Below are 27,400 nucleotides of genomic sequence, written 5' to 3' on the forward strand. Positions count from 1 at the left end.
AAAGATCTAAATGTGAGACAAGATTCCATCAAAATCCTAGAGGAGAACACAGGCAACACCCTTTTTGAACTCGGCCACAGTAACTTCTTACAAGATACATCCACGAAGGCAAGAGAAACAAAAGCAAAAATGAACTATTGGGACTTCATCAAGATAAGAAGCTTTTGCACAGCAAAGGATACAGTCAACAAAACTAAAAGACAACCTACAGAATGGGAGAAGATATTTGCAAATGACATATCAGATAAAGGGCTAGTTTCCAAAATCTATAAAGAACTTATTAAACTCAACACCAAAGAAACAAACAATCCAGTCATGAAATGGACAAAAGACATGAACAGAAATCTCACAGAGGAAGACATAGACATGGCCAACAAGCACATGAGAAAATGCTCCGCATCATCGGCCATCAGGGAAATACACATCAAAACCACAATGAGATCCCACCTCACCCCAGTGAGAATGGGGAAAATTAACAAGACAGGAAACCACAAATGTTGGAGAGGATGTGGAGAAAGGGGAACCCTCTGCACTGTTGGTGGGAATGTGAACTGGTGCAGCCACTCTGGAAAACTGTGTGGAGGTTCCTAAAGAGTTAAAAATAGATCTGCCCTACGACCCAGCAATTGCACTGCTGGGGATTTACCCCAAAGATTCAGATGCAGGGAAACGCCGGGACACCTGCACCCACTGTTCATAGCAGCAATGTCCACAACAGCCACACTGTGGAAGGAGCCTCGGTGTCCATCGAAAGATGAATGGATAAAGAAGATGTGGTTTATGTATACAATGGAATATTACTCAGCCATTAGAAACGACAAATACCCACCATTTGCTTCAACGTGGATGGAACTGGAGGGTATTATGCTGAGTGAAGTAAGTCAATTGGAGAAGGACAAACATTATATGGTCTCATTCATTTGGGGAATATAAAAAATAGTGAAAGGGAATAAAGGGGAAAGGAGAAAAACGAGTGGGAAATATCAGAAAGGGAGACAGAACATGAAAGACTCCTAACTCTGGGAAACGAACTAGGGGTGGTGGAAGGGGAGGTGGGCGGGGAATGGGGGTGACTGGGTGACGGGCACTGAGGGGGGCACTTGACGGGATGAGCACTGGGTGTTATGCTATATGTTGGCAAATTGAACACCAATAAAAAATAAATTTATTAAATAAATAAATAAATAATAAACTGCTTTCATCACCCCTAACAGAAATTCTGTATCTATTGGTAGTCACTATTTTCTCTCTTCTATTATTTGGAAACCACACATCTACTTTCTGTCTCTGTAGATTTGCCTATTCTAGATAGATGATAGATAGATGATAGATAGATAGATAGATAGATAGATAGATAGATAGATAGATATGGTCTTTTGTATGGATCTTTTCACTAGACATGTTTTCAAGGTAGCATGTATTGTATTAGTACTTTATTCCTTTTCAGTACCAATTGATATTCCATATATGGATATATTTCATCTATTCATTCATCCATTGATGGACATTTGAGTTGTTTCCACTGTTTGGCTCCTATAAATAATGCTACTGTGAATATTTGTGCACAAGTTTTGTGTAGATATCTGTTTTCATTTCCATTAGGAGTGGAATTGCTATGTTTAATTGTTTGAAGAAATGCCGAACTGTTTTCCATAGCAGCTGGAACATTTACATCCCCACCAGCAATGTGTGAGACTTCCAATTTCTCCACAGTTTTGGCAATATGTGGTATAAGCTGTCCCTCTTATTATAGCTACCGTCGTGGGTGTGAAGTGGTACCTCATTATTTTAACTTGCATTTCCCTAAAAGCTACTTATTTTGAGCATCTTTTTCCCATATATATCAGCCATTTGTATATCTTCTTTGGAGAAATACAGATCCTTTGCCCATTTTTTAATTTGGTTATTAATCTTTTTTATTACTGAGATGTAAAAATTCTTTACTCCAGACACAAGTCCCTTATCTGGCAGATTATTTGCAAATATTTTTTTCTCATTCCTTGGATAGCCTTTTTACTTCCTTTCTTGACAGTATCCTTTGAAGCACAAACATTTTAAATTTTGACAAAGTCCAATTATCTAGTTTTTTCTTTTGTTGTATGTGCTCTTGGTGTTATATCTAACTTGTCTTTGGTTTTCCTAACTGAAGGAAATACTTACTTTCATGTTTTCGTCTAAGAATTTTACAGTTTTAGCTCTTACATTTAGTTCTATAATTCACTGTGAGTTCATTTTTGTATATTATATGAGGTAGAGAGCCAACTTTATCCTTTTGCATGTGGATACTCAGTTGTCTTAGGACTATTTGTTGAAAACTATCTTTCCCCATTTATTGTTTTGGCATCGTTGTTGGAACTCTGCTTAACTTCTCAAGTCTGTAGGTTTACATCTTTTGTCAAATTTCTGAAGTTTGCAGCTATCATTTCTTTATTTTTTAGTGTCACCCTCTTTCTTTTCTCCTTCCAGGACTCTGAGGACATGTTTGACCTTTTGTTAATTCCATGAGACTCTATTCATTTATTTTTTTCAATTTATTTTCTCTCCATTGTTAAATTGGGTCATTTTTAATGGCTCTATCTACAGTTTCACTGACTCTTTCCTATCTTCTCCATTGTGTTGTTGAAACCATCCATTTTTTTTATTTTGATTATTGTTTTAGTTCTAAAATTTGATTCAGCTATTCTTTACATCTTCTATTTCTTTGCTGAGACTTTCTATTTTTAACCTTTGTTTTAAGCGTTTTATTTCTGCTTTAAAGAAATGTCAGGGATCCCTGGGTGGCGCAGCGGTTTGGCGCCGGCCTTTGGCCCAGGGCGCGATCCTGGAGACCCGGGATCGAATCCCACGTCGGGCTACCGGTGCATGGAGCCTGCTTCTCCCTCTGCCTGTGTCTCTGCCTCTCTCTCTCTCTCTGTGACTATCATAAATAAATAAATAAAAATTAAAAAAAAAATAAAAAAAAAATAAATGTCAGATAATTCTAACATCTCTGTTGTCTTGTTTTTTGTCATCTATCAGTGGTTCTTGTGCAGTTTGAGATCTTTTTGGTTTTTGATATGATGAGCAATTTTCAACTGAAACCTCAACATTTGGGGTATTATGTTACAAGACTGGATCTTATTTAAATATTCTGTTTTGGCTGTTAGAGGAAGTCGGGGTTGGGAACAGACACCACCTCATTACTGCCAGGTTGGAGAGTAGTCTAAGTTCCTCACTTGGCCTCCATTGACACGGAAGATGAAAGTCTCTCTTTCTCTCATCATTGGCCAGTGGGGATGAAAGTTTCGGCTCCCCACTTAACTTCTCTGACCCTCATAGGATGGGAGATGGGGTTGGGCACCTTGTTACAGTCTGCTGAGGGTGGAAGTCTAGGCCTTCCACTAGGCCTTTGCTGACTTGAGTGGGGGATGAGGAGAAGCAGTTACGATTTTTTCCTGTGGTTTCTGCTTTTCTTTAGTTTTATCAGTTTTGTCTAAATGGTTTGTTGCTGTTGTTGTCGGTGGTGGTTTCTGTCTGTTATACTGCCTCTTTTCTGATTCTTCAACTTAACAGAGCGGTATTTTGTTGGGGATTATTTTTTTGTCTGAACCATTGGCATTTTCAGGCTGCGAGATCCTTCAGTTTCAAGTTTGGGATATAGGAGGCAAAAAAAGAAACAAAAACAAAGAACAAACAAAAAACCCAGGGAACTAACTATCCTGTCATTCCTTGGATCTTGAGATCCTTGCTGGTCTGTCTTCTCTATATTTCAGGGTCTTCTTATGTTTGTTTTATATGTAATGTTTAGGGGCTTGTAATTGTACTTACTGGGAGAATAGGGAAAAGTAGGTCTACTCTATCTTCCCAGAAGTAGAAGTCTAAGTAGACTTTTTTATAAATAGAATCATGTTTTTTAAAAAAATCATGTTTTAATCACAGAGACATTAATAGTTAAAGGAACTTAGAAGTTAATCCTTTCCCAGATGATAATAACTCTCTAATTTATCCTTTTTGTACATTCAAACAGTATAGTGGTTTGCTTTAAACGAAAAGTATCTCTAGATTATTTACACACTTTTAAGTATCGACCATAACTGTCCTCTTTCAAAATTTGAATTAAATTCTCCTAAATAATTACTTTTAGAAATTTTTTTTCCTTAATGCCAATCTGAAGATATTTCAATGGAAGGCAATTCCTTAAATTGTTTAGTATTGAAGGTTATAATGAGAATTCCTACATCTTTCCAGAAGTATACAGTGGGACAATTTCTCAGAGGTATTCTATTTTAGAAGATTGCCTGTATTATTTCACTTCTTTTACTGTGTTTCTATATGTTCACAAACAACTGCCTATTAAAAATATTTAACAATTTTTAGGTTTCCAAACCTATAATTTTTTTTCAATCACCATTTCTCCTTCTTAAACATCTGTTCTTTTATATGTATTAATACCTAGTAATACTATATTTTATTGCCCTCTGTCTGCCAGGCACTCTGCTAATGAGCTCTTAATATACTTTATCTTATTTAATCCCGTTTAAGACAAGTGAAGCTCAGAAAGGCTGAACGGGAAGCATTCATAAGAGGTAAAGCTAGCATCTGCATACAGATGCCTCCCAGTTTTTGCTTGTTTTGACAATGCTACATCTGAGCAAGTAAGCATCTTTTTCTTCCAAGGGTAAAGCTTAGAGGTATGTTTCTCTCCTAATGCTATTTTGTAATTTCTACCATTCTTTCATTTTTATCTTCTTCAATTTTTTCACCTAAGAATTAATACAGAAATTTTAAATATAGAGTATCTGTAGTAGGTTTGGGGGGTTAAAATCTAAGTTATTTGCTATTTTTAACTTAACTCTATGAAATTAAAAATACTGACAAAGTTTTATTACAGGAGCTATGCTGTTTTGTGTTTGGGTATAAAGAGAAAATATGACTGGATAGCTACTATGTCATGTGCAAACTGTGTAAATGGTAAACAAAAACAGAAAAAGTAAAAACCAGCCATGTTAATAAATCCTTGCTAATGGTAAGAAGATCTACTGTTTAAAACATGTATTTTTTTTAATTTTTTTATTTATTTATGATAGTCACAGAGAGAGGGGGCGGGGTGCAGAGACACAGGCAGAGGGAGAAGGCAGGCTCCATGCACCGGGAGCCTGATGTGGGATTCGATCCGGGGTTTCCAGGATCGCGCCCTGGGCCAAAGGCCGGCGCCAAACCGCTGCGCCACCCAGGGATCCCTAAAACATGTATTTTTAATTTAACCTAGAAGGTAAAAACAAAAAGGCTATATGTATAAGAATATCTTCCATTCAAAGCCGAACTGTTTCATACTAAATTTTTAATTCACTTTCATTTAAATTGCATATAAGTATGGATATTAATTTGCTTAGTCTCAAATTCACAACATTTGAGAATCAATACTTTTTTATTCAAAAGATTTTGGTCAATAAATCCTCTTACATACACCAAACAATACTTCACTTTTTAAAGTTAATTTCAATTACTATATATAATAAAATATTATTCAGGTGAATTCCTATTTGCTTTGTCAGGAGTTCTTTACATCCATCATTATTTGTTGAACCTTTACATTTAGAAGGTATTCCTATTATTTTTCTTTAGCAAAGTAAAATACAGATACCACACATCCCCTGATTTGTACAGATCCAGGCTCCCCCGATGTCCCAAAACGTCCCACAATGGGACTTTTCACATGCAGAAATCAGCCCTTTTTGTTATTTGGGTAAATATACAGATTCTGGACAAATGTTCTTGCAGATACACTAAACTACCATTTCGGAAGGTTTACATTAAGTGTTTTTTTTTTTCTTGTAATCTCTTCCTATTGGGAGACCTCGTCTTGCTGTGTGCTCCCGTATCCAAGTGCTATCAAATTAACAGTAGGAAACACCTACCAAACAGTAGTAGGTGGGTTCATAATGACGAGAATTCTAGTTATTTAAAATATTTTTCTTATTATGTTCCATTTCCTAATGATATAGTCCTATACTCAAATATAAGTGAAATCAATTGTTTTGTAAAATAACTTATTGCAAGTGAACATCACTAGCAAGTTTGTTAACAGTGAAGCTATTTTATATTGATATATAAATTTTCAAAACTTTGTAGTATTGGTACTATAATCTTGCTTAGAATAAACCTGGAAGGCAACAACTGCTACACATTTTTGAAACATAATATATACAGCACCGGCCAGTAGGATAGCTGAAACTGCAGGCATTTTACACCCGCTGATCTTATGGGGAAGAGAATTCTCAGCGGCTTCATCACCATAGGCTGTGATGATTATCCAGCTATGCAAATTTAAAATATTCATCGATGGTAAACTTATGGGTAAGAATAATGCGGGGAGGGGAACTGTTATTTATCGATTCCTCACCATTACTATACCTGAGTATAAAAATACCTACCTCTCCCGTTGTGAATTATGTTCTGTTTAGAAAACAGAAGGCGTTTTAATTTGCCGCAATGGCAGCTAACCGAGAGGAGGGCCTGTTATTTCTAAGAGCAAGCAGCTGGTTCTCTGTGCCTGTACACCGGGACAGGTGCAAGGCGGCCTGAGCGGGGCTGCAGTTTTCCCAACACAGCGGTTGGCGCCAGACGGGGCCCAGCTCCAGGCGGCCTCAGCGGGCGGCGTGGGAACCTGCTCCGGGGGCGCGCGGCCTGCTCGGTTCGCAGGCTCCCGGGGCGGGCTGTCACCTGGGGAACAGAGGTTCGGGGGTAGGGGCGTCACCCCAGCAGGCCCTGCACGGCCCCGAAGCGCCCGCACTCGCAGGGCCATTTGCGGGAAGCCTCCGGGCGCAGTGCGGGGCAGTGGGGCTCGAGCCACCGAGGTTGCGTGCTGCTGGGCGCAGGTACGCAAGCCCCGCAGGTACGCAGGCCCGGCAGGCCCAGGCCCGCAGGTCAGCAGACCCCGCAGGTACGCAGGCCGGGCAGGTCAGCAGGCCCTGCATGTCCAGGCCCCACAGGACCGCAGGTCCAGCAGGTCCAGCAGGTCCAGGCTTCGCAGGTCCGCAGATTGGCAGGTCAGCAGGTCTGCAGGTCCCGCGGGTCCGCAGGTCTAGGCCCCGCAGGTGGGCAGGCCCCGCAGGTCCCGCAGGTCCGCAGGTCCGCAGGTGGGCAGGTGGGCAGGTGGGCAGGTCCCCAGGCCCCGCAGGTCAGGAGGTCAGGAGGCCCGCAAGTGGGCAGGTCCTCAGGTCTAGGCCCCGCAGGTGGGCAGGCCCCGCAGGTCCCGCAGGTCCGCAGGTGGGCAGGTGGGCAGGTGGGCAGGAGGGCAGGTCCCCAGGCCCCGCAGGTCAGGAGGTCAGGAGGCCCGCAAGTGGGCAGGTCCTCAGGTCTAGGCCCCGCAGGTGGGCAGGCCCCGCAGGTCCCGCAGGTCCGCAGGTGGGCAGGTGGGCAGGTGGGCAGGTCCCCAGGCCCGCGGCCGCCCGCGCCGCGCCGCCGTTGCTAGGCGACCTCCGCGGTCCCCGAGGCGGCCCCGCCCCCCGGCCCATCGGCCCCGCGCTCGCCGGCGCCCACCTTCCCTTTGTTCCGCAGCCATCTCGGGCCGGACGGGAGGCGGCGGCTTCGGCAGAGGGCCCGAGCGCCGGAGGCCTCTGGGATGGTGTGGGACCGGGTAGGTGGCGACGCGGAGGCGGCCCCGCGGGAGCGCGGCGGCGGCGGAGGCCCGGGCGGAGCCCCGGGGGAGACGCGCCCGACCCGCCGCCCTCCCGGCCGTTTGGAGCCCGGCGGCGGCGCGCTTCCTCGGCCAACAGCTGCGGGAGGGCCTGCGGGGCGCGGGGGGCGGGGCCGGGTCGGGTCGGGGGCCCCGGGGTCTGGGCAGGTCGCGGGGGTGGTCGGGGGGGCGGCTGGGGCGCAGGGGCCCGGGGTCGGGCTCGGGTCGCGGGGGGCCGGGGGTCGGGGCTGGGGCGCGGGGGGCCCGGGGTCGGGGCTGGGGCGCGGGGGTCCGAGGTCCGGGCTGGGGCGCAGGGGCCCGGGGTCGGGGTCGGGTCGCGGGGGGCCCGGGGTCGGGGCTGGGGCGCGGGGGGCCCGGGGTCGGGGCTGGGGCGCGGGGGACCCGGGGTCGGGGCTGGGGCGCGGGGGTCCGAGGTCGGGGCTGGGGCGCAGGGGGCCCGGGGTCGGGGTCGGGTCGCGGGGGGCCCGGGGTCGGGGTCGGGTCGCGGGGGGCCCGGGGTCGGGGCTGGGGCGCGGGGGGCCCGGGGTCGGGGCTGGGGCGCGGGGGCCCGGGGTCCGGGCTGGGGCGCGGGGGCCCGAGGTCGGGGCTGGGGCGCAGGGGGCCCGGGGTCGGGGTCGGGTCGCGGGGGGCCCGGGGTCGGGGCTGGGGCGCAGGGGGCCCGGGGTCGGGGTCGGGTCGCGGGGGGGCCCGGGGTCGGGGTCGGGGCTGGGGCGCGGGGGGGGTCGGGGCTGGGGCGCCGGGGGCCCAGGGTCGGGTCGTGGGGGGCCCGGGGTCGGGGCTGGGGCGCGGGGGGCCCGGGGTCGGGGTCGGGGTCGGGTCGCGGGGGTCCCGGGGTCGGGGCTGGGGCGCGGGGGGCCCGGGGTCGGGGTCGGGTCGCGGGGGGGCCGGGGTCGGGTCGCGGGAGGCCCGGGGTCGGAGTTGGGTCGCGGGGGGGGGCCTGGGGTCAGGGCTGGGGCGCGGGGGGGCGGGCGGCGGGGGCGCCCCGCTAGGTGAGCGGCCGGGGCCCGCACGCACCTGTGGGGCCCATGTGCGGGCCTCCCCGGGGACCGGGCGGCGGCTCCCCCCGCGCGGTTTGCACGGCCCGCGCGCCCCCGGCTGCACCTCCTCCACGCGAGCTTCCCGGGGCCCGGCTGCGAGCCGACCGGCCAGCCCGCACTCACGCGGAAACGGCTTTCTTCCCTTCGGAGTGACCGCCTCTTGGCCTCGGGCCTGTCAGAAGCCCGCCCGCTGGGCCGGCTGGGCCGGAGCGCTCGCAGCCTAAGTCCGGTACCCTAACCAAGCCGCGCACCGGTTGGCTCCATCAGCAGACGTAGGAATTTAAACTTGGCAGCTTGTGCACACATTGATTGTGACAGTTGTGTCATTAAGAAACTTAATCACAATCCTGCCTAGAAACAATGATGAGTTTATAAATGGGACTTTATTTTTCAGCCTAAAAAGAAAGAAAGAAAGAAACATGCTGGTTGTTTTGTTTTGTTTCGTTTTGGGGTTTTTTTTGTTTGTTTGTTTTTGCTTTTTAAAGAGGTTGTATGGACCAACAGCTCTTTGGAAATCTGAGGTTGTAAGACGGCTGTCCTGACCTCCTCATTTTTTTAGGATAGCAGGAGTTCCTTTTGGATTCCAAGTTTCCCTGCTACATGAGACCTTTCCTATTAGAGTGGCAAATAGGTTATGCTTAGTGAAACGGAAGTGTTTTGGTTTTGGGGGGAAGCAGTTTTGTTTTCTACTTTCACCCTTGCCTGCACACCGTCTTAGAGGACCGCTTCACCAGGTTGAAAACTTGCAGCGGCAAAAGAGGGAATATTACTTGGAAGGCGCAGATTTTTTTTTTTACTCTTACTGCATATGTAGTCATAAATGCCTCACAGTTCAACAATCCAGTTCTTACTTCACCTAATTTAATGTTAGCCTGATGAACTATTAGTACTCCAGTTTTCTTTTTCCTAAAAGGGACCCCCACCTTGATCTTCAGCCTTGATGTGTTATAGTTCTGCCCTAGGTTTTCAGGGAATTATTAAAATTCCTCCCACTGAACTACCTATAAAAATCTTGTAAAGTAATCGAGCTTACTACCATTGTATATTATGAGCAGGATAAGATTTTGGTAAAGATACAGATGATTCCAGTTGTAAATATTTCCATTATCAACAAGTGACACTGTATTCATTATTTTTATGACTAGTTTTTCTTTTTTATATATAATGTTTAAAGCCTGCACATGAACTCAGTTTTCCTAAATACTGTAAATGAACTGCATTGAAATGTAAATGTACTATCTTTAGAAGAATCACTTTTATCTGTGTTGGATTCTGCAAATACTGTTTTTAAGAAACCTGGTTAATAAAGGAAGGCAAAACAAGTGACATATGTCATGAAGTTTATCAAGTTTGAACCGCAGAGAGGAGCGGACCAATAAGTGGGAGTTACTTTTATTGCTCAGGGCCTAAGTTGTGAATATTCCTTCCTGGGATTAATAAATCGAATATATATTGGTGCCAAAAAGGTCTTGTTCCAGAGAAACCAATTTGGTTTACCAGCAAAAGGTTGAGAAAGCTGAAGCAATCAAAGTGATTGATTAACTGATGATTGTTTTCAAAAACAATTGAGAATAATGCCATCTTCAAAAATAGGGATCAGAGGCAAAAAAAAAAAAAATCCCCAAATGTTGGGAAGTCTTTCTTAGTTGGCCCCATTCACCCAGTGCCATGGTAGTAGATAGCCATTGAGAGTTGGCAGGTGAGGGGTGTCTCCTGGGTTGCAGGGTGGACTTGATGATGGAGGACAGATGTTTGTGAGGGTGGTAACTAGACTTGTAGTCATGTGGATGGGTGTCGGTGTAGGAGAGTTTCCAGAAGCCACCTTTGGTTACCTCTGGACCTCCTCACTAGAATTCTTTGAACTATTGAAAGTAGGTGTAATGACTAAGAATAGTTAAATGAGATACTGGAACTGGAAATAGGGATGCAGATTTGTCTTGGAATTTTCTAGAGTAGATACAACCCATAGAGGAATGGTGGCCATGTCTTATTCCAAAATGGCCCCTGATGGCAGAGCAAATTCTTGAATTCAGCCCTGAAAGAATGCCTAAAGCTAAAAGAAAGCTGGTAGCAAGATTTGAGTTGACATATGTCTTGTTAATGGTTAAAATTGTAAAGCAAAGCAAATCATTGAATGTTGCAGTTGGGAATAGGAGCTCTCGAGCCAGACTTCTTGGATTCAAATCAGGGTACCTGCTGAAATAGTGTGTGAACTTGGGCAAGTTACTTAATCTCACTGTGCCTCAGATTTTCTCATCTCATAATTCTTTGAGTTAAATGAGTTAATTGATATTAAATGATATTAAATTGATATTAAATATCAATTTTTTGATATTGATATTAAATATATTAATTAAATATATTAAATGAGTTAATATAGTATGTTTAGAACGGAGCCTGATGTAGTAAACACTCCATAAATAATAAATGCGATCATCATCATCATGATCATTGATGTTTTAGAAAACAACTTATAAAATTATAATCACTAATATTTACACTATGAGGTAACTACTGTAAACCCATTGATACATTTCCTTACGATACTTTTTCTCAGTTTATTTGATTTATACATAGTTGAGATTTTGCCGTACGAACAACTTTACATTCTGCTTTTTTCACTTAACATCATAAGCATTTTCTCATGCTATTAATTATTTGGTCAGCATCTTTTTAAATGACCACATAATGTGGCTTTCTCATAATTAAACATTTTCCTATTGGACAGTTAGCAAGTTTCTTTCTTTCTTTTTCTTTCTTCTTTCTTTCTTTCTTTCTTTTTTCTTTTTTATTTCTTTCTTTCTTTCTTTTCAGTTCTAAGAAACACTATAGTGAACATCCTTGTAGATGAAACAACTTCTGTGTTTTGGATTATTAGGATAGATTCTCCAAAGTGGAAATATTAGATTGGAGTATCAAAGCTCATGGTACATGTTGCCATATTGCTTTTACTTAAGGGAATTTAATAATGGGTGTAAAATAAACTGAGGAACACAGCATTTATTGCCCTTATTATTGCTCGAGATGGGAAGGAAGAAGGAGTGAATTAACATTTTTTCTGCATGATATACGAGGCATGATTTCTGGTATTTTCGTACATTGTTACTTTACATACATTGTGCTTTTTATCATAGCCCTGTGTTCTGCATGGGAGGAAACTACATATGTGTGTGTGTGTGTGTGTGTGTGTGTGTGTGTATTCATACACACACACACACACCTGTATATACTTTGCCCATAGACTCAGAGTGTTCCAGGCTGAATCTGAACCTAGATTTGCCTGATAGCAAAGCTTACATCCTTATTTGTAAAATTTCATGTAATATACATGTCAGAATCTTATAATGAATGCGTATACGTCTAATAAATACAGAACCTTATAATGAATCTTATAGTTTACTGTAATTTAGTGGATCTACTAATTGTAGATCATAGACCACATTATGAAGACAGTAAAACTTGACCTGGAAGTAATGAGTGAGCAAGTTACAGAGTTAAACCAGACAGGGCTTAAGTATCTGCATATATTTTACAAAAGGATAAAATATCCTTACCTGAATAAGAGGTGATTGGTAATGAATATATAAAACTGGTTTCTAAAATGAATGCAAAAAGTATTTGTGGTAAAACCCTCTTACCGTGAGGTAGTGTAACTACCTCAGCACAGATAGGGTAGAAAAAAAATCCATCAAATTTGGGGGATCTGTATAAGAAGTGACAATGGCCTATTACAGAACCAAATTGAAAAGTACATTTAGTAAAACCCTTGCCAAAGTTAGCTAAGGTCTTAATAGAGAAATAACCAAAAAAAAAAAAAAATTAACAGATATACCAGTTAAGGAGAATAAGACTACCCACAAGCTATGGGAAATTAATTATATACTGAAAACTAAAGGAGAAAAGATTCAATTGGATTTTTTAGTTGACTTTGAAGCACTCTGAAGTCACTAGTAAAATAATACTCGGCGGAGCCCCTTAATCCTCAGATGCAGAAGTTGCTGCCATAGATAAAAAGGATCATCTCAGAAAGACCAAGATTTCATTGCTTTTGTCTTTACTAAGGAAGAAATTAAAGCAGAGAAATACTTTATCAAATTGTGAACATCCTAAATAGATGCAAATGAATGATTAGAAATAGATGGTATCCACCCAAACTGTAAATAGTAAAAAAATAATAATATGCTGCCGTTAAAAACAATGTATTTTGTATGTAAGTATTTTGAAATAAATTGTTTCATTGTTCCTCAATTTATTTAAAACAATGAAACAATGTAAGTATTTTGAAAAATACTTAAGTAAAAATAACAATAGTTTTGGCTGGAGCATAGGAAAACAGGAAAATGATGAGAAAGATGGCAAATTATGAAGAATTTATTTTAGGTGCCATTTATTCATTCACTAAACATTAGTGCTGGGACTGACCCTTTTCATTAGGAAATGTATATACTACTGGAGAGAGAAGTAAACAAAACAGTACAACAAAGTGTAGTTACAGCTTTTACGATCTGCATCTGTGGAGCATCCAGCGGGTCTAGTAGTAGGTTCCACACAAAGAATGGGAGAAATGGCTCCAGCATTTCAGGGGATTAGGAGCAGCACTTCAGAGCTATGTCAGCAAAGATAAGGACCTACTGTGGTCCCTAATCTCCCAATAATTCAGGGGCCCTAAAAGGTACAGAGTACGGGTCCACAACGTTTTTCTGTAAAGGATTGAGGTAGTAAACATTTTCTGCTTTGTGAGCCATACATCTCAAATACAGTCACAAGTAGTCCTGGACAGTATGGAAATTAAGGGGTTTGACCAATGGGACTGGTGGGCCTTAATTATCTCTAGTAGATAGTAGAGATTTGCGGGAGAGATAACCTGCCAGGCCTAGCATGAGCCATTGGAAGATCTGGAAACAAGAAATTTACGACATTGATTTGTGTGAATCATTACGAGTGGAATAAAATAGAAAAACAGTTTCTTTCTAAGCGCTATAAACCATTAAGAAAAGACAACTCAATTTCTTAAATGGCCAACCAATTTCACAGAAGAGGAAAGCCAACATGAAATAGTGCCCTGCCCCGCCAGTAGGGAAGTGCAGAGTAAAACAGTGAAATATTGTTTCCCATCATCCTGGCAAAAGTGGAAAAGTTTTGCTAGCAAGTGTTGGCAAGGTTGTACCGAAACTCATACATTGAATAAATCAGTGGAGCCATTTTCTTTTTTTTTCTTTTTTTTTTTTTTTTGCCATTTTCATTTTAAAGCAAAAACCTTTTGACCCACGATTTCCATTTCTTGGAGAAGCGTGTGGGTGTACGAGGAGCCCTATGGGTCCGCGGGTGGCTGTCGGCAGACTTCCAGGTCGCCTTTCATCGCCTACACTCCAGTTCATAAAAGGGTCCATATTTGTCTAAAAAAAAAAAAAAAAAAAGCAAAACCAAAAAACAGAGGCTCCTGGGTGGCTCAGTCAGATAAGCGTCTGACTCTTGGTTACGACTCAGGTCGTGATCTCAGGGTCCTGAGATCGAGCCCTGTGTTGGGCTCCACGCTCAGCAGTGAGTCGGCTGGCTTGAGGATTCTTTATGTCCCTCGCCGCTGTCCCCCCTCAAATAAATAAATGAATCTTAGGCAACCAAAACCCTTCTAACTCTTCATAGCCTTCCACTGTGCCCGCTGGAATTGGCATCATCTGCAGAGTCCGACCTCGGCCTATTCGTAAACATCACTTTCTTGCTCTCCTGGAAACCTGCCTTTTGCACTGTTGTTCTTTTCTGTAGCTCTCCTTGTCACTCTTCCTGGAGGTGGGAAAAGCATCTGCTGTCACCTCCTGGTTGCTCTTGGACTGTTCTCCCACCCCCCCACCCCGCCACACCCCGCTGCCCCAAAAATCCTCAGCGTCTGTGATCCATTTGTTACCAACTAGTCATAGCGTAATTGCTACCAGGGACTTCCAGGTCATTCCTCTTCGTTCCCCGTGCTTACTTTAGCTCCAGGCCCATTGCCCCTGTCTCCAGTACTACCCCAGTCTTTATAACAGAAGGGAAGGAGGACACTAACTGATGTGTTCAGTGCCCTGGCCCCCTCAACCTTGCCTCCGGCATCTGTCTACTCCGTCTCAGGCCCTCACTCCCATAGTCCTGCCCTCTTGCAGTCCTGCTGTAGTTACAGTTTTGTGTGTTCTACTCTGTGATCTCACTTTCTATTTTCGTAGTTCACTCCTTCCAGGATTTCAGCACCAACCATCTTTTGACCCCAGTGGAATCTCCAATGCATTGATCCTGCTCTGGTTTCCCTGCCACTGACCTTGATATTTTCACTCCCTTTCCTAACTCAGCTGAGATTTCATGGTTAATCATTTTCATCAACTCCTTTGGATCCACTTCCTTGCTCTTTGCTTGTTTGATAGAAGCACAGCCCAGTTAAGACCAATTCTCTGCTTCATACTTGCTTTTCTGTAACTTGGTATAGCCGGGCAAACACACCCCCGTGCCTGACCATGCTCCTCAAGGGGGCCCTAAGTGCTGCCTGTTGTTGTACTGTATTAATCTGTTCATCCTCCCGTTCCTGCGTGACTACTTCCTATCCTCTCTTCTTCAAACCTCTGGTATCTCTTTTCCCATCCTCACTTTTAGCTCCTGACCTTGCTGAGAAAATGGAAGCAATCAGAGAACTTCCACAGATTCCCAGCATCTTGTGTATCTCCCAGCCTCTGTGTCAATACATGCTGTCGTCCTGCTTGCTTAGGTTCACTGTTCATGTTCTTGTGTCTGCTTTTGTACTAGATCCCATCCTCTCCTGGGCTCAAGGGCATTGATTCAGCTTCTCTCCTTCCACATCATTCTTTTCCTTTATTGAATTATCTCTATCAGCAAACAGATGTGCTATTATTTTTCCCATTATTTAAAACAAAAAACTCAAATCACTTCTCATCAACTTTTCCCTGTTTTTTTGTTTTGTTTTGGTTTTGTTTGTTTTTTTAGGTTTCCTTTTGCAGCATTATTCCTCAAAAGACTTGTCTGTACTTGGTAATACCAAATTTTTTTCCTCCCATGTAGTGTGCTGAACCCACTGCAATCAGGCTTTTCTCTGCACCAATCCCACCAAAGCAACTCATGTTCTCCCGTACCTTCCATCCTATCAAATGCCATATGCCATTGATTCTGTTCATCTTACTGGCCTATCAGCAGCATTTGACAGAGCTGCTTATTCCCTTATCCTTGAACCACGTCTTTGCTTTCCAGTACACCACACACCCCTGCTTATCTTCTTCCTCTGTCCTGGCCTCTTGAAATTCTGCGTTCCTTTTCTCACAGTCCTTGCTTTTTGTTTTCTGTTCTTTGTTTTTCCTAACAGTACTCACTTGATAGGTAATTTTATTCAGTCTCGTGGCTTTAAATACCATCTAAATGCCAGCAGTGCCCAAATTTAGATCTTCAGCTCTTCTCCCTAATTCCAGTCTCAGATGTTCAAGTGCCCACTCAACCTCTCTGCCTGAATGTCTAATGATTTACATAAAACTCAGCATGACCAAAACTAAACTCCTAAACTTCCTCCCCAATACCTACTCTACACATAGACTTTCCCCATTTCTGTCAGTGGCAACTCCATTCTCCTAGCGGCACAGGCTAAAATCTTAAGAGTTATCCCTGACTTTGCTTTTTCTTAACAATTCCTCAAATCCATGCTTTCAGGACAACCTATTTTTTCTACACATCAAAATGCATCCAGAATTATAGGGTGCCTCACCTTCTCCACTACTACCATCTTGATCCAAGCTACTACTGTCATGAATACTGTTTAAATAGGTTACTGTCTGGTCTCCTCATTCTACCCTAGTCCTTCCCAACAGCCTTTTCTCCATGTAGTAGTGAGAACTAGCCTTTTACAAATTAAGACAGTCCCTGCCACTTCTTTGTTCAGAGCACTGCATTGGCTCTCCTTTTGATTCAGGGAAAATCTAGTCCTTACGATGAGTGGCCCATTAGGCTCTATATAATGTGCCAGCCCCACTCCCCTTTCTCCTTACCTCCTTGACCTTATTTCCTACTACCATATGGAACCTCTGCTTCCCTACTACCGCTTCCCTCCTTGCTCACTGTCCTCCTTGTATCAGAAACATCAGTCATGCTCCTACTTTAGGATCTTTGCTTCAGCTAGTTCAGCTGTCTGGAATCTACTTTCCAAATATCTACTTGGCTCACTGGCCTTACCTTCTGATCTTTGTTCAGATCTTACCTCCTCTAACCACCCTTCTTAATACTGCATCCTACCCTCTCCCATCCCTCTTATCCTGGATTCTTTTTTAATTTTTTGCATAGTGCATACCACCTTTTACAGTGCTATATCAGGGTCAGCAAGCTAGAGCCCCCACTGCCCTCTGGCCTATTTTTGTACAGCCTGTGAGCTAAGAGCAGTTCTTACCTTTTAAAGGGTTGTAAAACAAAAAGAGACAATATATAGGAGACATGTGGTCTGCAAAACATAGAATACTTACTATTTGGCTGTTTGCAGACACAGTTTGCATTGTATATTCTGTTTATTGTCTTTCTCATCCCACACAAATGTAAGCTCCAAGAGGGCAGAGATCTTTGTTTTGTTTATTGCTCTATCTGCAGCAACTAGAACTAGAATGTAGTTAGGCATTCAGCAAATATTTGTTAAATGAGTGAATTGCTTGTAATGGTATAAAATTATAAATAGGTTAAGTATTCAATAACTCATACTGCAATAAATAATGAAATAGAACTATATATAATGAATAGGAAAGCTAAGGCATATTTTGAAAGAAGTTTTTTTAAAAATTTATTTTAAGTAATCTCTGTACCCAATGCAGGGCTTGAACTCATGACCCCAAGATCAAGAGTCCTATGCGCTTACCTAGTAAACCAGCCAGCCAGCCAGGCACACCTGAAAAGAGTTTTTATAAAACAGAAATAAAACATTGTTTCTACAGAAACATACTATTTAAATGTAGACAAAAAAAAAAAAACTGCTTTATCAACTTATGTATCCAATCAGTATTAGAGTACCTTTGGGGAGGAGACCAGGATTAGGAGAGATACTTGAAGGGAGCTAGAATTTCATCCATATTGTTTCCTTTTTTTATACAGTGAGAAGCAGCCACACGTCACTTTTTCATTTGGGGAAAAGAAATAGGCACTAACTAAAGCAGTAAGAGGAAGTAGTAGTGGGATGTAGGGAAAGGGAAGAAAACATTGCCTTTCTTAAATACCGTATTTGGCAAGCAATCTGAATGAAGAAAAGGAGTGAGCAATATGAATATTTGAGGAAAGCAAAAGTAAAGAGTCTTAGGTGGGAATAAGCATAACATCAAGGAGCTGTGAGAAAATCAGCATGGAACATAGTGAAAAAGGATTTGAAACTGCTAGGAGATTAGTTCAGAGAGAGATGGGAGCTAAGATTAGGTACAATTTTGTAGGCTGTGCTAAGGATATGAGGTTTTATTTTAAGTGCGATGAGAAACTATTGGAAAATTTTGATGGTCAGAAGACTTGATTTAATTGCAGCTTCAATATTATCATTTTTGCTACTTCATCTCAGAGAATAGGCTGTTAGGGGAATGAAACAGAAAGGCAAGGGAACCCATTGTAGTAGACCATTGCCATGCTAGCATGTTTTATATACCTAGACTAGGGTAGGCTGGAAGGGATGAGAATTGGTCAGATTCAGAGTATGTTTTAGGATATGCTTTGATAGCACTGGCTGGTGTTTTGGATGTAGAACATAAAGGAGGTCAAGGGTGACCCCTTAGCATTTTGCCCTGAACAACTACGTGAACCTTAGTGGCCTAGGCAATTGGAAGAGAAGCAGATAAAATGGGATGAGGAAAAGTATCAAGGGTTGTGGTTTAGCCAGCAAAGTTTAAGATGCCCATTTCACAAACAAATGAATATGTCTTATAAAGTGTTGGTGCCTGAGCCTGGAGTTCAGAGTGCTATTCAATGGCACAGACTAGATGAGATTATATAGACCGAGAAAAGAAAGGGAGCTAGGATATGTAGGGGCAGGAGAGCCAGCAGAGGAGACTGACACAGAGCAGCCAGCGAAATAAAAAGAAAACCAGGAAGATGTGAGGCTAGAAAGGAAAAGAGTGGTTGCCTGTGTTCAGCACTGTGGAGGAATTGTGGTAAGGCCAAGAAGAAATCATTCGGTTTGGCAGCAAGGAAATCTCAGTCTCACTGGAGTGCCGTAAAGATGGGGACGTGGTGACTGTATACAACTTTCAAGATGTTTCTGTGAACAGAAGGAAGTACAAAAATTGAGTAGGGAATGGAGTCAAAGCTTTTTTTTTTAAGATAATATTTTAAAATAATTTTAAACTTAGGAAGATGGTGAGAATAATTCAGACAATTCCCATGTATACCTTACTTGGATTCACCAATTGTTTACATTTTGCCACATTCTTTCCACCTACTCCTACACACAGTTATATTTTTTATCATTTGAGAGTAGGTTTCCTAAGTCTTGTCTCTTTACCCCTTAAATACTTTAGCATGAGTATCTTAAGAGCCAGGATATTATCTTCTGAAACCACATATAGTTATCAAATTCAGAAATTTTCATTTTTTTACAGTCAATATTATAGTTTTGTCACTCATTCAGTAACATTCTTTTTGTTAAATAAAGATTTATTTATTTATTTATTTATTTTAGAACGAAAGAGCATGCATGAGCAGTGGGAGGGGCAGAGGGAGAAGCAGGCTCCATGCAGGAACCCCGATGTGGGACACAATCCTGTGTCTCCAGGATCAGGCCCTGGGCTGAAGGCGGCGCTAAACCGCTGCGCCACCGAGGCTGCCCAGCAATGATCCATATAACGAAAGGATGATTGTAATTTTCTAGGCTCTGTCTTTCAAAAAAGAGTTTATTTAAGCTCCTAAAATGCTGCATGTCAGACCTTTATTAGAAAATCTTATGAGACTTAATTTTGGGAAAAAAAGCATTAAACAGTGAATCATTGAAACCAGAATAGGAATTAGAATGCTCCATTGGATTTTTCTTTCTTTCTTTCTTTCTTTCTTTCTTTCTTTCTTTCTTTGTTTGAAAGAGAGCACAAGCATGAAGGGGCAGGGGGTAGGAGGAGGTGCAGAGGAGGATGGAGGAGGAGGGGGAAAGAATCCCAGGCAGACCCTACTCTGAGTTCGGAGCCCAGCCATCACAGGGCCATCTCATGACCCTGAGATCAGGACATGAGCCAAAACCAAGAGTTGGAAGCCCAGCTGACTGAGCCACCTAGGCAGCCCCACTCCGTTGGATTTTTAGTTGAATAATGCTTTACATAGTTTCTCCTACACCATTCTTTAAAAAATATTTTTTATTTATTCATTTGAGACGGGGGCGGGGGTACGAGCTGAGGGAGGGGCAGAAGGAGAGGGAGAAACAGACCCCCACTGAGCAGGAAGCCCTACATGAGGCTCGATCCCAGGACTCTAGGCTCATGACCTGAGCCTAAGGCAGACACACAACCATCTGAGCCCCCAGGTGCTCCTCTCTTACATAATTTTAAAGGGATAATGGGTAAAGACTTTTGTTGGATAGAAATCCAACTTATGATAAATAACGTTTTCAACTAAAGATTGTTCTTGCTCTGGATGCCTAGGAGGCTCAGCGGTTGGGTGTCTGGTTTTGGCTCAGGGCATAATCCCCGGGTCCTGGGATCGAGTCCCGCATCGGGCACCCTGCATGGAGCCTGCTTCTCCCTCTGCCTGTGTCTCTGCCTCTCTCTCTGTCTCTCTCATGAATAAATAAACTCTTTAAAAAAAAAAAAAAAAAAGATTGTTCTTGCTATTGAATGTGACTTCTGTAAGAAGTGACCTAAGCCCGGCACAAGAGCTCCGCATTTGCAGAAAGAATCAAATGACGTGCAACTTAGTAGGTCCCGTAACTACATTAGAACAGTTGAATTGAATCCAAATCTCACTGGAGGCTTGGAGAACTCCAGTAGCAAGTGTAAAGAGGAAAGGCTGGCTTTTGTGTGTGGAATATGACCAGACTGTTTATAATCAGCAAAATGGTTCACTTCTGGAAGCTGAGAGGACCAGGGTCGTTGGTTGCTTTATAGCTAAGGGAATGAGCCAAATGACTCAAGCGATTTGTGCAGGATTGTCAGCCGGTCAGTCTTCCTGTAGAGTAGAACTGGGACAAGCACCCCAGGTCTCTGACGCTCCTTCTGTCCTGGTGCTATTTTGGCTCTTCACAACACCGAAGACTTAAAGACCCATGGCTGGAAGCAGTTTGTCCAAAAGCTCCATGAAGTTACCCGGAGTTGGTGGCTCCAGAGAGGCTGTGGCCGTGGTTCAAGTGTCAGGCCGCCCATCCTTCTCCCGGATGGGGATGGATGACACTTCATCCTTCCTAAAGTCAAGGATCAAACTGGAAAAACTGTGAAGGGAAGAGGTTTTTCAGGAGTCTTGTTTTAGAGCAAATATAAGCTCAGATTCAAGAGCGTGGTAGGGTGGTTGAAGAGTAAGTGTAGGAATTTGATGGGGAAGCGTCCAAGCCAGTAGAGGAGTACAAGGCTGAAGCATGAAGAGGAAAAGACTCTAATGAAAATGCCAGCTTTACTTTCCCCTTTCATCCTAGACGGCTAGAGGCTTGTGTTTTGGTGTTGGGACTTGCGGATCGTACACGGCAGGCAATTTTTAAATTATCTGTAAAACAGGACTGATAACATTCATACTCCCATGAGATCCTAGTAGAGTTTCAATTGCTTGGCAGTCAGTGCAAAATTGTGATTTCAGGTGAAATGATCATTTTCTGAGTCTTGGAAATACAAGCTCCTAGACATCTCAGATGTTTTCAGTCATGTTCCTCAAATGCCTCATAACACGAATTGTTGGCCTAAATAACATAAAGAAATCTTAGGAATTTGCGTTTGCAGTTTCTAGCTCTAAAATCCTGCATGTATCAGTGCTTAATGAATGTTTGCTTATGGATTTAATTTTTGGAGTTCCTTCCTTCTTGAGTATGTGTACTATTCCTGTAAGAAAGCATAATGAAGAGTTGACTGGAGATATGTCTTTTATGAACTGTAAACAATATGGATTACTTGCTGTATGAAATTTTTTTAATTGAAATATTTCATGTGACTTAAAGATTTGCTTTCTTTGCACCCAACCAGACTCTAAGAAAAAGAGGTAGGAAAAGCTTTTTTTATAATAAATGAATTTATTTATTTTTCTAAGAATCAGTTTAGTATAATAGAAATAATGGGTGCTTTTGAGACATTTCATTAGACTCCTGTGACTACCAACTACAAGTGTTATGTTCGTGGACGATGTCTCTCTCATAAACCACATTGGTGCATAGAACTATACCATTGACTTCAAGTTAAGATGATTTATAAACATATTTGTTTTCCATCCCTTCTTAGTTATTACACTGACTTCCTTAGGCAGAACAATATATTAAGAAGATTCCACTGATGATTCTAACAATGTTTTTTTATCTTAGTTTTTATTTACTATTTTCTAAATGTTTTCATTTTAAATGATTTATGAGTTATTTTCTTAAAGAGTAAAATAGTATATGACACAATGATTGATTAGCAAAATGAAAAGAACCAGAACTCTAACCTTTGTTTAGTATATATTAAATAGCAAATTTAAATTATTTGTAGTATGTACTCATTTATTTCTGCAGTTGAAATTTTCTTAACATACATTAGTAAGTTTTGCTTTAATATTTGTACTTATGATTACTGAGAAAATCTGTAGAATGCATTGCCACAAGTCTTAACAACTATTGTAGAAGAATTATATACCCTCTTTTCTAAGCTAAAATTTATTTTAAGTAATCTCTGTACCCAATGCAGGGCTTGAACTCATGACCCCAAGATCAAGAGTCCTATGCGCTTACCTAGTAAACCAGCCAGCCAGCCAGGCACACCTGAAAAGAGTTTTTATAAAACAGAAATAAAACATTGTTTCTACAGAAACATACTATTTAAATGTAGACAAAAAAAAAAAAACTGCTTTATCAACTTATGTATCCAATCAGTATTAGAGTACCTTTGGGGAGGAGACCAGGATTAGGAGAGATACTTGAAGGGAGCTAGAATTTCATCCATATTGTTTCCTTTTTTTATACAGTGAGAAGCAGCCACACGTCACTTTTTCATTTGGGGAAAAGAAATAGGCACTAACTAAAGCAGTAAGAGGAAGTAGTAGTGGGATGTAGGGAAAGGGAAGAAAACATTGCCTTTCTTAAATACCGTATTTGGCAAGCAATCTGAATGAAGAAAAGGAGTGAGCAATATGAATATTTGAGGAAAGCAAAAGTAAAGAGTCTTAGGTGGGAATAAGCATAACATCAAGGAGCTGTGAGAAAATCAGCATGGAACATAGTGAAAAAGGATTTGAAACTGCTAGGAGATTAGTTCAGAGAGAGATGGGAGCTAAGATTAGGTACAATTTTGTAGGCTGTGCTAAGGATATGAGGTTTTATTTTAAGTGCGATGAGAAACTATTGGAAAATTTTGATGGTCAGAAGACTTGATTTAATTGCAGCTTCAATATTATCATTTTTGCTACTTCATCTCAGAGAATAGGCTGTTAGGGGAATGAAACAGAAAGGCAAGGGAACCCATTGTAGTAGACCATTGCCATGCTAGCATGTTTTATATACCTAGACTAGGGTAGGCTGGAAGGGATGAGAATTGGTCAGATTCAGAGTATGTTTTAGGATATGCTTTGATAGCACTGGCTGGTGTTTTGGATGTAGAACATAAAGGAGGTCAAGGGTGACCCCTTAGCATTTTGCCCTGAACAACTACGTGAACCTTAGTGGCCTAGGCAATTGGAAGAGAAGCAGATAAAATGGGATGAGGAAAAGTATCAAGGGTTGTGGTTTAGCCAGCAAAGTTTAAGATGCCCATTTCACAAACAAATGAATATGTCTTATAAAGTGTTGGTGCCTGAGCCTGGAGTTCAGAGTGCTATTCAATGGCACAGACTAGATGAGATTATATAGACCGAGAAAAGAAAGGGAGCTAGGATATGTAGGGGCAGGAGAGCCAGCAGAGGAGACTGACACAGAGCAGCCAGCGAAATAAAAGAAAACCAGGAAGATGTGAGGCTAGAAAGGAAAAGAGTGGTTGCCTGTGTTCAGCACTGTGGAGGAATTGTGGTAAGGCCAAGAAGAAATCATTCGGTTTGGCAGCAAGGAAATCTCAGTCTCACTGGAGTGCCGTAAAGATGGGGACGTGGTGACTGTATACAACTTTCAAGATGTTTCTGTGAACAGAAGGAAGTACAAAAATTGAGTAGGGAATGGAGTCAAAGCTTTTTTTTTTAAGATAATATTTTAAAATAATTTTAAACTTAGGAAGATGGTGAGAATAATTCAGACAATTCCCATGTATACCTTACTTGGATTCACCAATTGTTTACATTTTGCCACATTCTTTCCACCTACTCCTACACACAGTTATATTTTTTATCATTTGAGAGTAGGTTTCCTAAGTCTTGTCTCTTTACCCCTTAAATACTTTAGCATGTGTATCTTAAGAGCCAGGATATTATCTTCTGAAACCACATATAGTTATCAAATTCAGAAATTTTCATTTTTTTACAGTCAATATTATAGTTTTGTCACTCATTCAGTAAACATTCTTTTTGTTAAATAAAGATTTATTTATTTATTTATTTATTTATTTATTTATTTATTTATTTTAGAACGAAAGAGCATGCATGAGCAGTGGGAGGGGCAGAGGGAGAAGCAGGCTCCATGCAGGAACCCCGATGTGGGACACAATCCTGTGTCTCCAGGATCAGGCCCTGGGCTGAAGGCGGCGCTAAACCGCTGCGCCACCGAGGCTGCCCAGCAATGATCCATATAACGAAAGGATGATTGTAATTTTCTAGGCTCTGTCTTTCAAAAAAGAGTTTATTTAAGCTCCTAAAATGCTGCATGTCAGACCTTTATTAGAAAATCTTATGAGACTTAATTTTGGGAAAAAAAGCATTAAACAGTGAATCATTGAAACCAGAATAGGAATTAGAATGCTCCATTGGATTTTTCTTTCTTTCTTTCTTTCTTTCTTTCTTTCTTTCTTTCTTTGTTTGAAAGAGAGCACAAGCATGAAGGGGCAGGGGGTAGGAGGAGGTGCAGAGGAGGATGGAGGAGGAGGGGGAAAGAATCCCAGGCAGACCCTACTCTGAGTTCGGAGCCCAGCCATCACAGGGCCATCTCATGACCCTGAGATCAGGACATGAGCCAAAACCAAGAGTTGGAAGCCCAGCTGACTGAGCCACCTAGGCAGCCCCACTCCGTTGGATTTTTAGTTGAATAATGCTTTACATAGTTTCTCCTACACCATTCTTTAAAAAATATTTTTTATTTATTCATTTGAGACGGGGGCGGGGGTACGAGCTGAGGGAGGGGCAGAAGGAGAGGGAGAAACAGACCCCCACTGAGCAGGAAGCCCTACATGAGGCTCGATCCCAGGACTCTAGGCTCATGACCTGAGCCTAAGGCAGACACACAACCATCTGAGCCCCCAGGTGCTCCTCTCTTACATAATTTTAAAGGGATAATGGGTAAAGACTTTTGTTGGATAGAAATCCAACTTATGATAAATAACGTTTTCAACTAAAGATTGTTCTTGCTCTGGATGCCTAGGAGGCTCAGCGGTTGGGTGTCTGGTTTTGGCTCAGGGCATAATCCCCGGGTCCTGGGATCGAGTCCCGCATCGGGCACCCTGCATGGAGCCTGCTTCTCCCTCTGCCTGTGTCTCTGCCTCTCTCTCTGTCTCTCTCATGAATAAATAAACTCTTTAAAAAAAAAAAAAAAAAAAGATTGTTCTTGCTATTGAATGTGACTTCTGTAAGAAGTGACCTAAGCCCGGCACAAGAGCTCCGCATTTGCAGAAAGAATCAAATGACGTGCAACTTAGTAGGTCCCGTAACTACATTAGAACAGTTGAATTGAATCCAAATCTCACTGGAGGCTTGGAGAACTCCAGTAGCAAGTGTAAAGAGGAAAGGCTGGCTTTTGTGTGTGGAATATGACCAGACTGTTTATAATCAGCAAAATGGTTCACTTCTGGAAGCTGAGAGGACCAGGGTCGTTGGTTGCTTTATAGCTAAGGGAATGAGCCAAATGACTCAAGCGATTTGTGCAGGATTGTCAGCCGGTCAGTCTTCCTGTAGAGTAGAACTGGGACAAGCACCCCAGGTCTCTGACGCTCCTTCTGTCCTGGTGCTATTTTGGCTCTTCACAACACCGAAGACTTAAAGACCCATGGCTGGAAGCAGTTTGTCCAAAAGCTCCATGAAGTTACCCGGAGTTGGTGGCTCCAGAGAGGCTGTGGCCGTGGTTCAAGTGTCAGGCCGCCCATCCTTCTCCCGGATGGGGATGGATGACACTTCATCCTTCCTAAAGTCAAGGATCAAACTGGAAAAACTGTGAAGGGAAGAGGTTTTTCAGGAGTCTTGTTTTAGAGCAAATATAAGCTCAGATTCAAGAGCGTGGTAGGGTGGTTGAAGAGTAAGTGTAGGAATTTGATGGGGAAGCGTCCAAGCCAGTAGAGGAGTACAAGGCTGAAGCATGAAGAGGAAAAGACTCTAATGAAAATGCCAGCTTTACTTTCCCCTTTCATCCTAGACGGCTAGAGGCTTGTGTTTTGGTGTTGGGACTTGCGGATCGTACACGGCAGGCAATTTTTAAATTATCTGTAAAACAGGACTGATAACATTCATACTCCCATGAGATCCTAGTAGAGTTTCAATTGCTTGGCAGTCAGTGCAAAATTGTGATTTCAGGTGAAATGATCATTTTCTGAGTCTTGGAAATACAAGCTCCTAGACATCTCAGATGTTTTCAGTCATGTTCCTCAAATGCCTCATAACACGAATTGTTGGCCTAAATAACATAAAGAAATCTTAGGAATTTGCGTTTGCAGTTTCTAGCTCTAAAATCCTGCATGTATCAGTGCTTAATGAATGTTTGCTTATGGATTTAATTTTTGGAGTTCCTTCCTTCTTGAGTATGTGTACTATTCCTGTAAGAAAGCATAATGAAGAGTTGACTGGAGATATGTCTTTTATGAACTGTAAACAATATGGATTACTTGCTGTATGAAATTTTTTTAATTGAAATATTTCATGTGACTTAAAGATTTGCTTTCTTTGCACCCAACCAGACTCTAAGAAAAAGAGGTAGGAAAAGCTTTTTTTATAATAAATGAATTTATTTATTTTTCTAAGAATCAGTTTAGTATAATAGAAATAATGGGTGCTTTTGAGACATTTCATTAGACTCCTGTGACTACCAACTACAAGTGTTATGTTCGTGGACGATGTCTCTCTCATAAACCACATTGGTGCATAGAACTATACCATTGACTTCAAGTTAAGATGATTTATAAACATATTTGTTTTCCATCCCTTCTTAGTTATTACACTGACTTCCTTAGGCAGAACAATATATTAAGAAGATTCCACTGATGATTCTAACAATGTTTTTTTATCTTAGTTTTTATTTACTATTTTCTAAATGTTTTCATTTTAAATGATTTATGAGTTATTTTCTTAAAGAGTAAAATAGTATATGACACAATGATTGATTAGCAAAATGAAAAGAACCAGAACTCTAACCTTTGTTTAGTATATATTAAATAGCAAATTTAAATTATTTGTAGTATGTACTCATTTATTTCTGCAGTTGAAATTTTCTTAA

At 42.2% G+C, this 27,400-nt stretch overlaps 1 protein-coding gene across 2 annotated transcripts in view; it reads left to right on the top strand.

Moving 5' to 3' along the window:
• Nucleotides 1-7,146: 7,146 nt before the first annotated feature.
• The window catches only part of TNPO1 (transportin 1), a 96,117-nt gene continuing 75,863 nt past the window's right edge, over nucleotides 7,147-27,400 (top strand). Inside the window, exons 1-2 of one of the 2 annotated variants that reach the window (XM_041765831.1) lie at nucleotides 7,147-7,256; nucleotides 7,395-7,618. In XM_041765831.1, coding sequence (XP_041621765.1) covers nucleotides 7,604-7,618 — 15 coding nt within the window. In that variant the 5' untranslated portion in view covers nucleotides 7,147-7,256; nucleotides 7,395-7,603. Of the gene's footprint in view, nucleotides 7,257-7,286; nucleotides 7,619-27,400 lie in introns of those variants that run through there. The other variant, XM_041765832.1, reaches the window with a different exon arrangement.

The sequence above is a fragment of the Vulpes lagopus genome, chromosome 8 (genome assembly GCF_018345385.1).
Source record: "Vulpes lagopus strain Blue_001 chromosome 8, ASM1834538v1, whole genome shotgun sequence".
Taxonomy (NCBI): Eukaryota; Metazoa; Chordata; class Mammalia; order Carnivora; family Canidae; genus Vulpes; species Vulpes lagopus.